At 43.9% G+C, this 12,713-nt stretch overlaps 1 protein-coding gene across 1 annotated transcript in view; it reads left to right on the top strand.

Moving 5' to 3' along the window:
- The window catches only part of LOC147745350 (uncharacterized), a 169,961-nt gene that overhangs the window by 72,513 nt on the left and 84,735 nt on the right, over window positions 1-12,713 (top strand). The window contains 1 exon segment of the mRNA XM_086925057.1: window positions 38-1,335. Coding sequence (XP_086781183.1) covers window positions 38-1,335 — 1,298 coding nt within the window.

The following is a 12,713-nucleotide window of genomic DNA, read 5'->3' as shown; positions in this document are numbered from 1 at the left end:
ATTGCAATAAATGGAAGTAGTTTTATTGACTCTTCAGCATCAAGGAATCATCAGCGAACTCACACTGGGGAAAAGCCATTCAAGTGCAGTGAATGTGTGAAGAGCTTTAGCCGATTATCAACCCTACAAAAACATCAAAGAACACACACTGGAGAAAAACCATATGAGTGCAATGAATGTGGAAGCAGTTTTAGTGATTCCTCAAATCTCAGGATTCATCAGCAAACACACATTGGGGAAAAACCTTTCAAGTGCAGTGAATGTGGAAAGTGCTTTAGTTGGTTATCACAGCTACAAAGCCATCAGAGAACACACACAGGGGAAAAGCCCTTTAGGTGCAGTGAATGTGTGAAGAGCTTTAGTCAGTTATCATACCTTCTAAGACATCAACGCACACACACAGGGTTAAAACCATACCACTGCAATGAATGTGCAAAGGGCTTTAGTTTGATAACACAGCTACAACGACATCTGCAAACACACTATGGGGAAAAACCATATCATTGCAGTGAATGTGGCAGTTGTTTTAGTGACTCTTCAGCATTAAGGATTCATCAGCGAACACACACTGGGGAAAAGCCATTCAGTTGTGGTGAATGTATGAAGAGCTTTATTCCATCAGCACACCTAAAAGAGCATCAGCGAACACACACAGGAGAAAAACCATTTAGGTGCAGTGAATGTGGGAAGAGCTTTAGTCACTCATCAACTTTACATAGACATCAGCAAACACACACTGGGGAAAAGCCATTCAAGTGCAGTGAATGTGAGAAGAGCTTTAGTCAGAAAATATATCTAAAAAGTCATCAGCGAACACATACAGGGGAAAAACCATACCAATGCTGTGAATGTGGCAGTAGTTTTAGTCACTCTTCAGCATTAAGGAATCATCAGCAAACACACATAGGGGAAAAACCTTTCAAGTGCGGTGAATGTGGAAAGTGCTTCAGTTGGTTATCACAGCTACAAAACCATCAGAGAACACACACAGGGGAAAAGCCTTTTAAGTGCAGTGAATGTGTGAAGAGCTTTAGTCAGTTATCATATCTTCTAAGACATCAACGCACACACGCAGGGTTAAAACTATATCACTGCAATGTATATGCAAAGGGCTTTAGTTGGTTAACACAGCTACAAAGCCATCTGCAAACACACACTGGGGAAAAGCTATTCAAGTGCAGTGAATGTGTGAAGAGCTATAGTCAGAAAGTATATCTAAAAAGGCATCAGCGAACACACACTGGGGAAAAACCATACCATTGCAATGAATGTGGAAGTAGTTTTAGTGAAGCCTCGAAGTTTAGGATTCATCAGCGAACACACAGAGGGGGCAAAGTTATTCAATTACAATGAATGTATGAAGAGCTTTACTCACTTATCTGGCCTACAAATACATCAACAAACACACACAGGGAAGAACATTCCGTTGCAGAGAATGCGTGAAGAGCTTTAGTCAATTACCAGACCTACAAAGACATCAATAAACACACACTGGGGAAAAACCGTACCATTGCAATGAATGTGAAAGTAGTTTTAGTAAATCTTCAGAGGCTAGAGGAGGTTGTACACAGCGTCCCCCCTCCTATAAAATAGAAAACAGTCTGGGGTTCCCTAAATAAATGAGTACGGCCCTGGAGAGGGGGTCCCTGGGCCCTGTAAAGACTCAGGGACTGGAGCTGCACAGAACCACCAAAATAAAAAGAACAAAAAAACTGAGAGGCAGAAGCTGCACATTTATTAATCACTGCTCCTTTAAAGAGTGCCCAACAATGCCCTGCCATGGCTTTTTAAGGATATTTTTTACATCTTGGTGATGGGCCTAGAAAACACAGGGGAACTAACAAGCATTTTTAAAATATGGTGGGGGGGCTGCATGAAGTGCTTTTCATCAACAATAAACCAGTAAGTTTCCGGGGTCTTTGAATCCATGACCCCAGGAGAGCTTACCATATTTTTCGAATACACTCCTAGCTACAGCTCTATGGTCTTCAGCTGGAGTGCATGCAAGACCCACTTGTGTTTTTTTTAATTTTCTTTTGTGAGCTAAAAAAATATTAAAAGAAAGTCTCAGGGACATGTTGGTTTTATTTAATATATATATATATATATATATATATATATATATATATATATATATATATATATATATATATATATATATATATATATATATATTCACTGAAAAAACCATAGGTTTCACACCAGTTATAGTTAGGAATTAGCATTTAAAAAACCTATTAAATTCACTGACAAAACCAGTTATAGTTAGCTGGAAATTTTACTGATATAAAACCAATGAAATTCCACGTTATAGTTAGTTGGACTCACTATAACTTGCGCGCCTGCAATGCACTGCTGATGACGTCACATATTACATCACTCATGACATGGTCAGTGACATCACTCATGACATCACTGATGACACCATCCAGTGAATGTGTGTCTTTCTGAAAAATAAATTTGTTTTATATATGTATTTGTAAAGGTCGATGGAAGAATAAATGTTTAAATAAGTGTGTAAATGGATGTTTTTTTAAAAAAATTGGTTGGGTAACTGGCTTATTATGTGTATCTTAGTGAATACATATATTAGCGAGTATTGTTTAGATATTTAAATGTTTGTATCAGTGTTTCTCTTTGTGTATAAGTGGCTACAGGGGTTGGTGACTGACTCACTGTTTGTATGTGTTTTGAAGACAGCATATGTGCAGGACTGTATGGGTGGATTAGTGTATATATGTGTGTGTTAGTGAGTGAATGACTGTCTCACTAGTGTCTTCATTAGTAACGACATATGTTTTAATCTAGTATATGTGAGTATTGATGTATATAAGTGAGTATAGTATATATAGTGAGAGATTGTAGGAGTTCCTGTTTAAATAAGTATGTGTTTCTATAAGTGATTGTTTAAGAGAGTAAGTATGGGTAAGTTTCCTTAGAAGTAAGGTGGCAGTGTGTGTATAAATGTATATGCAAATAAATGGATGTTCAATAGTTTATTTGCATGTGTGAGTATGTGTGTGAGTAACTTTTGGATGATTGCTGATGTGTAACAGGATGTATAGGTGTATCACTACATATGATGAGTGAGTATATATGAGTGACTATATAGAACTGTTGGTGAATGAGTGGATGTGTATATAGATGGTGGAATTACTGAATTGGTTGTTGTTACTGGTTTGGGTATCTCCATTTTTTTGAAAATGTTTGTTTCTATTTTTGAATATGTGTTTCAAGCATTACATTACACTGAAATTAGGTCTGTCACTCTGTCACAAGGATGGTGTCATCAGTGATGTCATGAGTGATGTCACTGACCATGTCATGAGTGATGTAATATGTGACGTCATCAGCAGTGCATTGCAGGCGCGCAAGTTATAGTGAGTCCAACTAACTATAACGTGGAATTTCATTGGTTTTATATCAGTAAAATTTCCAGCTAACTATAACTGGTTTTGTCAGTGAATTTAATAGGTTTTTTAAATGCTAATTCCTAACTATAACTGGTGTGAAACCTATGGTTTTTTCAGTGAATTTCAAAGGTTTTTTAAATGCTAATTCCTAACTATAACTGGTGTGAAACCTGTGGTTTTTTCAGTGAATTTCAAAGGTTTTTTTAATGCTAATTTCTAACTATATAAGACCTGAAAGCCCACCAGGAATCTCCAGTATGCGCCAGGGGACTGCATTGCAGAGAGGTGTAATGAAGCCACAACCCTTTTTACACCTCTCTGCAACGCAGCCCCCGTGCATGTTTGAAGAGGGGAAACTAATTCCCCTTGCATACTGGGGGCCCCTGGGGGCCTATTAGCCCACCTGGAACCTCCAGTATGCGCCTGGGGCTGCATTGCAGAGGTGTAATGAGACTATGCCCCTTGTTACACCTCTCTGCAACGCAGCCCACTGCCGCGTTTGCAGAGGGGGAACTAATTCCCCTTGCATACTGGGGGTCCCTGGGGTCAACTAGTCCACCAGGAGCCTCCAGTATGCACGAGGGAGCTGCATTGCAGAGAAGTGTAATGAGGCCACACCCTTGTTACACCTCTCTGCAATGCAGGCCACTGGCGCCTTTGCAGAGGGGGGACTAATTCCCCTTGCATACTGGGGGTCCCTGGATCATATCTGCCCAAACACCAATATTCCGAACGATTGTAAATGACTTTTCTTGAGAAACATTTGGATTTGGATTATCATGTCCTATACTTTGGAATTTTTGAAAGACTGACTTTGAGGATGCTATAAATTACTCAAGTCTGCCCGAATTGTGTGGGTAAAATTGATACCTAGTCACTTTGAATAGGAATATACTTATGTCTCGTCTAACATTTGGAAGAAATATCTAGTTATATGACAACGGGATACCGACATAACTTGAAGGAAATAAGAACGCCCTGAAGAAGTTCTGTTGTACAGAACGAAACGTTTCGGCTGGCTGTGGTACATAAACTTAAGGAAAATAAAAGCATTTGAATATACACCAAGATTCAGCGCTTCAATAAGTACTCTAAGTGATATGATTTGATTGGACTCATTGTGAAAGTGGTGCTGTGCCAAACTTTGGAATATTCTCCACTACTCTCTACTACTTACTCTCTCCCACTCTCTACTACTCACTCTCTACTGCTCTCTACTACTCACTCTACTACTTACTCTCTACTACTCTCTACTACTCAGTCTCTACTACTCACTCTCTACTACTCTCTACTACTCACTCTACTATTCACTCTACTACTCTCTACTACTCACTCTGCTACTCTCTCTACTGCTCTCTACTACTCTCTACTACTCACTCTCTACTCTCTATTACTCACTCTCTACTCTCTACCTCTCTACCTCTCTACCTCTACACCTCTACCTCTCTACCTCTCTCTACACGCACACATATAGACATATATGCATATATATATGTGCATATGCATTTATATATATGTATGTGTATATATAAAAAAAACAACTAAACATTTTTTTTTCTAATCAGCTACTTTTAAAACTGTCATTCTTTTTCCCCATGGTACACTCCCCGGTACGCTTACCGGTGCGCGTACCGGTGCGCGTACCGGGCGCTCACCCCGCGAAAATCCAAAAATTTTTTTTTTTTTTTTTTGCCCCGTGGGGCCCTTTTATGGCCCCCACATCAAACCTAGGGGGTCAAGGGGGGTCTACTCTGCCCCCTTATGGTCATTTCCCCCTTTGTTTTGGCCACCTCTTGTGTCTCGATCCTACCGAGACACAAGATGGCGGCCGCTCCGGACTGTTTAGAATGTTTACAGACCCCCCAGAGCCAATCAGCTTTCTCCGCGCAAGTCGCGGTAAGCGCCCGGTGCGCGTACCGGTGCGCGTACCGGAGCGCGGCTATAGATATATATATTTTTTTGAACCTTAATTACTCAAAATCCACTGGAGCACATATCTTGAGACATAGCAAAGGCACATCGGGCTACCAGTCCCTACAATTTTGCCAAGTTTGGTGGAAATCCATTCAGCCGTTCGGGCTAAAAGTGAAATCGACCGCCCTATGGAAATTAACATGGGGAAAACGCGTTTTGGGACCCCCCTTTTATCTCGGCCCCCGCTTGATGAATCCCCCCCAAACTTTCAGGGAAGGACCGGACCGCCATGAGACCATTTTCCTGAAAATTTCAGGCAGATTCGTCAACCGGCGCCAAAGTTATTCAAAATAGAATGTTGAGATTTAACATTGAAAATTATCCTAACTATAACTACCTACTGGCGACCGCCAGTAGGTAATATATATATATATATATATATATATATATATATATATATATATATTACCTACTGTCGGTTGCCAGTAGGTATATATAGTTAGGATTTTTTCTCTATGGGATTTTTGAAAATTCTATGTCTAATAACTTTGGCGTTTGTGGACGGAATTGGCTGAAATTTTCAGGAAAATGGCACATTTTATTCCTGAGCAGCTCCTAAAAATTTGGGGGGGGTTCGTCAAGGGGGGGCATTTTTCCCATGTTTCCCAGGTGAGCACTCCTACGTGAAACGAAGTTCTGCAGGGTGCTAAGGGCCTCGCCCTGTCCCCTCCCCCCATTGCTGGCTTTGGATGCATCGAGGCACCGGTCTCAGTTTAAGTAGCAAGAGTAGAGGTGAGAACAGAGGGGTGCGCTTATCGAGCCCGATAACTGCTGAGCACTACAGGGCGGGAAGACTCACTTTCTTCAGCGCAGCAAGTCCTCTGCTGATACACCATTTTGTCTCCGTGTGATCTTTCATGGACACAAGCTTGCCCTTCAACACGGTGGAGAGCTGGGAGCAGACCCGGGAGCAGGTGAGCGCCTCGTCGCCGCGCACAGTGCGCACCTGCGCGCCTAATTACTGGGCTGTATTAAGGGAGTTCACCCTGTAGTGTCTTCCAGATTACTTATTCCCTATTACTGAGCTGTATTAAGTGAGCCCACAGCCTGTCTTCCAGATGTGTTCTCTTCACGGCCAGTGCTTCCTGCAACAACCGGACAGCCCTGCGGGCTTCTGCGAGAAATGCATTCTTCCATCTTAATCGCCATCCGCTTAACTCTTTAACTGTGTGGTATTTCTTTTTAACACTTGTACAGCTGAGCAGCAAGTAGTGCCAGCTGCACCGTTTAGGCCATCAATTAGATGTACAGCAAGTAATACCAGCTGCATTGTTTAGACCTTTTCACAGGTGCACATCTAGTAGTGCCTGCTGCACCTATAAAGCAACTTTCTCCGTGGGGTCAGTTCAAATTGAGTCATGACTCCTGCGGCATCAGAGGTGGTCTGAAGATGACGAGGTTGCTGTGCATTTTCTAGACATTGTTAATCAACTTGTGATCCACCCTATGCTCTTTGCCCTAACGTTAGTGTCTCATAGGAGCTTAAGGTCATATAGTAGTCTGGTGAGAACTTGGGCATACATGGCAGCTGGTACCAAATTTGGTTCTATTAGCAGGCTGGTACTAAGTTCAGTGTTCTCTAATGGTCACTGGGTGGTCATTTTTATTCTGTTCTACTTTGTCTGTATCTGCTCTGTGATGGGTCCCTGCTATTTGCAAATATTTCCCCTGTAACTTTTATCTAGTGCCAGGTGGCACCTCATACTCCAAGATGAAGGGCCCAACAAATTCCCACCTCACTTCCCTGACGGCACATTAATCCGGTTATCTCACCATAAACGCCTGGATTATGCGCCCCCTTTTTGCCCTTTTATTTCTCCTGACCACCGCTTTCCCAATAATACCCCTCTCATCCCTCCCCCACCCTTCCTCGCCTCATCCTCCCAACATGGCCACCTCTCGAGTTAAGTCTGGAGCCAATTGCTACAAAATCATTTATCCTCCCGATCAGTCTAAAGCTACAATGAAACGACTGAAGCATAACACTATTGAATGTTTCCCGGACTCCCTTTTTGTTGATCAATTTTACAATGGTTGTCTTCGGAGGCTCAAAAACGATTTCATTTTCTTCACTCGTGACACCCCCTCTTGGTCCAATAGTTTTTACAATTCCCTCAACGTCACCTCCTCCTCCTCTATCCCTTATGGGTAACAACTAAAAATCTCCCCCTCTGAGAGCCAAGCCCAACCTCTCGTCTGCAAACGTCTTTAACTCACACAAGCCCTTGAACGCCACCCTCCTTCAACAGACATACCCTAGCAACCACACTATCTACACTATTCCAAACATCACCTCTGTCAGAACAAAGCATCCACCTAAACCTTCCCGAGCACCCCCACATAAGTACAATATCCCGATCACCCTTCAGAGCCCAAGTGCCCCCGTCACCAAAACAGTCTTGACAGAGCTGCGCTGTATGCTTCACAACTGCAGATCTGCAGTAAAACACAAACTTGAAATCTCCGATACCATCACCCTTCACAAACTTGACATGCTCTTCCTCACAGAGACCTGGTTCAAAGATACCTCTCACTCTATGTTTGACCTCCTATTACCGACAGGTTACTCCATATTTAGGAATGACAGAACTGACAACACAGGGGGAGGTGTTGCAGTCATCTTTAGAAACGCCCTCCAACTTAAGGCTTCTCCAATCAGTTCCTCCCTCACCTTTGAATGCCTTTCTCTTGAGCTTCAATTGAAACACCGTCCACCGCTCAGATTCCATATCATTTACCGCCCGCCTCGTAGTGGCCCTTCGTTTATAGAAGATCTCACTGACTTCATCAGCGACCAATACACACAAAGTGACAATCAGACCTTCGTGGGTGACTTCAATCTCCACTGGGGTGTACCGCAAGACTCCTCTGCGAACTCTCTGGCCACCTTCCTCTCTACAAACGATCTTATCCAACACTGCATTGAACCAACCCACTCTAAGGGCGTAATCCTGGACCTTGTTATTTCTAAAGCAGGCATGCTTTCTACCTCTACCCCAATCCATGTAGATTGGTCTGACCACCACCTCATCCCATTCTCTCTTCAACTTTCACACTCTATAACTCTTGGCCAACCCAAGAGGGCCATCTCCTGGTTCCGTGATGCCAAAAATATTGATGTCGGTCCCCTCTGTGAATCAGCTTTGCTATCACTTCCAAGGCTAGACCCAAACATAGCTGTTGACGATCTCACCTCCCAATGCCTCACAGTGCTTGCAGCTGAAATTATTAACGTTGCTCCACTCAAAAGCAAAAGGATAAGGCCCACTCCCTCAGCACCTTGGTTCAACAAATCCCTTTATGAGGAAAGGAAGCAGCTAAGATTCCTGGAGAAGCAATGGAGACAAGTGCCCTCCACAGACAATTTAGCTATGCTTCGCACAGCAAGATCCAAGTACCACAAGCATATCTTCCTTGAGAAAGCGGCGCACTTCAAAACCCTCCTTGACTCTGCCAAAAACAGACCCAAAAAACTATTCGATCTCATCAAGACTCCGAGCTGCTCTCCCCCATCCTCTGAGGTGGAGGATTCTACTAAGAGAGCAGCGGATTTCGCTATTTTCTTCGATGAAAAAGTGAAATCACTTGTGGATCAGGTCGCTCATCCTACACCTCCAGAGGAGCGCAAATCCTTAGACATTTGGCAGAGCTTTAACCCCATCTCTGAAGATGCCCTTCTCAAGTGCATACACAAAACAAAGCCCTCCAACCATTCTCTTGACCCTATACCCAGTGCCATTGCCTTGGACTTCTATACCCATTCCTTTTACTATTGGACCACTCTGATCAACCTCTCCCTCTGGCAAGGCTCCCTTCCTGTCTCCTTCAAAACTGGGCAGGTCACCCCTCTGCTTAAAAAGCCCACTGCTGATGCGAAGGACCTCAACAACTTCCGCCCAATCACTAACCTTCCCTTCCTTGCGAAGATCACAGAAAGATGTGTAGCAAAACAACTCTCTCGTCATATCAAGGACAATGATCTTCTTGACAATTGCCAGTCTGGCTTCATCCAAAACTGCAGCACTGAAACAGCCCTACTGCAAGTGGTTGATGACGCGCTGAGGATACTCGATTCGGGGGGGGTCCTGTCTTCTAATTCTCCTTGACCTTTCTGCAGCCTTTGACACTGTCAATCACAACACCCTCCTATATATATCCTTCAACAGAGAATGGGCATGGAGGGCACTGTGCTTAAATGGTTTGCATCCTTCCTCTCTGACAGATCCCAAATGATCAAAATAGCGAACAGTCTTTCTTCTCCTGTGGCGGTAGGTCAGGGTGTTCCTCAAGGCTCTATACTTGCACCCACATTGTTCAATCTCTACTTAGAACCACTGGGAAACCTCCTAAGCAAATCCGGGATTCACTATCATCTCTATGCAGACGACACTCAACTCTACCTCAAGGTTGCCTCCACTCATGATCTCTCCTTCCTAAGCTCTACTCTGGACTCCATCCAAAACTGGATGTCAACTCATCAACTGATTCTGAATCCATCCAAAACTGAATTCCTCCTCTTCTCCTCCTCACTCTCCCCCCCCCCCCGGTCCAATCATGGACAATAAACCCATCATTGTCGACAGCGCAAAATCCCTTGGAGTCATTCTAGACAAAAACTCAATCTAACTCCTCACATCAATTCTATTGCTAAATCTGCTCGTTACCAACTGCGCCTTCTTTGGGGAATCCGACGCTTCTTCCCGGAGCAGGACCTTATAACCCTGGTGCAATCGCTGGTCCTCTCCAGACTTGACTACTGCAATTCTCTTCTTACTGGCCTCCCCAAATCTCACCTGTCCCCACTTAAGTCTGTTTTCCATTCTGCAGCTCGCTTCATTTATGGGGCCAAAAGAAGCGATCACGTCACACCGATGTTATCCACCCTCCGCTGGCTTCCCTTCGAGGCTAGAGCTATCTACAAGACCGCTTGTATCACCCACAAAGCTTTGCACTCCTCCTGTCCTCGCTACCTGGCGAATAAATTGAAACTCTCTGGAGGCTCTAGACCTTCACGCAATGCGGAGAATCTACTACTTGAACCTCCCACTTTCAAGAAGGAGAGAACAATGGCCCAATCCTTTTCAGGCAACGCAGTGAGAATCTTGAACTCCCTTCCGCCTCAGCTCCGGACCACCGCCTCCTTCCAGGCCTTCAAAAGGGAACTCAAAGTTCTTCTCCTCCAGAGACACCTCCAAAAGTAATTCACGTCCTCTTGTTATTTGGAGGAAGGCTTCCCACTACTGATAATTTCCACGACCATGGAAGTGCCTTCCCAGTGTATTCCTGGGGTTGGAGTGTCTGCCTCTTTGGAGTATTTTCCATGTACTTGTGTTTTGTGCCCTTTTGTAACATGCACACACCACTTTGCCCTTGTAACACACGATTTGCGACCTCTCACATGTTTTTACCTTTGATACTGGCACAAGTGCCACCACTGCCTACATAACACTTGTTCTTGTGCCGGAGTGTCGAGCACCTTTTGCAGTATTATACTGTGGTAAATAAAATTACCGGACTATTTTTCTATACATTAAATGACAATAAGGATAGCTCAATCAAATGAGAGGCAGAGTCCGTGGTATCTGAGTCATACGGGCTTTAATGAAGTGCCTCGAGACACGGGACATCGGGTTCCATCACCACTAAGGTTCAGGAAGGGACATTCAACATTTTATTAACATCACACATTATATATAGTAAAACCATATAATTGGAATGAATACAGTAGGTGTAACAGGTGAAAAGAGAGAGATAAGAACACATGGGCGTAACAGAAGGCGTGTAAAGAAGGCGTACACGTAGGCGTGCACTTGACATGTCAGAGAAACGTCACAAGTGGGTGGATGCTTAGAGAAAGTTTGCAGAATCAGCAGAAACCTTTGGCACGTATGCGCGCGCAACTAAGCATGACGTGTAGCTGGGGAGAGCTGGGGGCTTTGACTTTTAGCACTAGTAGAAGAGACTAATGTCTGGGATAGCACCTATAGCATATCTGGTATCTTGTGTTTAGAGGATGTAGTGTCTGAAGTAAAAGGTCTCTCGGGCAGAGGCCGTTCATCACTGAATGCTAGTGCGTGCATATGGATCTTCATGCAAAGTACGGGGGCCATGGGCCTACCATGGTAACGGGTGCAGTAAATTACTTGCATGGAGACAGGAAGTCAGGGCCCTTTGCTCTGCAGCCGGGAATATGTTTACCTATTTCACTAGACTGGAATGTGTTTTCGCAGAGGCTGAGCAGATAACTGTAGGCAAAATACTGTCTTGGCAGGCAGGCCAGGCCGAGCCGGGCACCGCTCGTCTGGGCAGGATGTAAGGTAGAGGTCAGGGATGCATACCTAAACTGCAGCTTTCAGAGACAGAAGAGACTCGATTAAGGGCCTGGCTCGGCTGAGCCAGAAAAGATGGAGAAAACGTGTGCTTTATTCAGAAGTGCACCATGTAAAGACGTTGGCACCATAGGCCTAGAAGCCTAATTAACGTGATTTTCTTGGAGAACTGTATAACTGACATGTTAACGTTGGACGCAATACATATGCGTCTTCCTGGCAGGCACGGAAAAGGAATTACATGACATACATGGGGCACATGTGTATGGATGGGGTGCGAGTGGGGGACACATTGGCTACCTAAAAATTTCTATTTCCTCATTCCCTCCTTGGCCCCTACTTCACCCTTTAGGATATGTCTATTCTCATGAGACCATCTATCTGTTCATATAACATCATTTGCTCTTCTTTCTTCATTCGGGAACGGGAACGTGAACTTGGACGGGAAATACAAGCTGTGGCGCACAAGCCGCAAATCGCTGGCCCACATTGCAGACAGAGACAACAACTGAATAGAATAAGCAGTATTATTCCTAGGAATGATAACACTTTCTATCCCCAGGCTGATATCACACTCCAGAGCCAACCGGACCAAGTCCAGGTGCCTGGATTCTGGTGTATCAGATGAACAATTTCGTGGAGCCTTGTTATGGCCTTATATACAGATGGCGCGTTATTAGGAATAAACACGCAACAACTGGATCCGATCACTCTACAAGCTCCGCCCCTATCAGCCAGGATGACGTCAAGGACAAGGTGATTTTGAAGAACAACAATTCTCATAGCGGATTGCTCTTCGGTCAGGTTACCTAAAGCAAAAGTAGTCTCGTTCACTACTACTTCAAGGGTTCTTGTTAACCTGCGTATTATTTTACTGTTCTGGACAGGACCTATGAACCAGAAGTATCCTTTAACATAATCCTTATACTGGTCCCATGCTGATTCGGAATAATCGATAACAGGAGGAAGGTCTCTCTTATGTCTGACATGCATAAGA

Source organism: Lissotriton vulgaris, chromosome 1_1, assembly GCF_964263255.1.
Source record: "Lissotriton vulgaris chromosome 1_1, aLisVul1.2, whole genome shotgun sequence".
Taxonomy (NCBI): Eukaryota; Metazoa; Chordata; class Amphibia; order Caudata; family Salamandridae; genus Lissotriton; species Lissotriton vulgaris.
The sequence above is the reverse complement of the archived record's forward strand: the minus strand, read 5'-3'. Positions and strand labels throughout refer to the sequence as shown.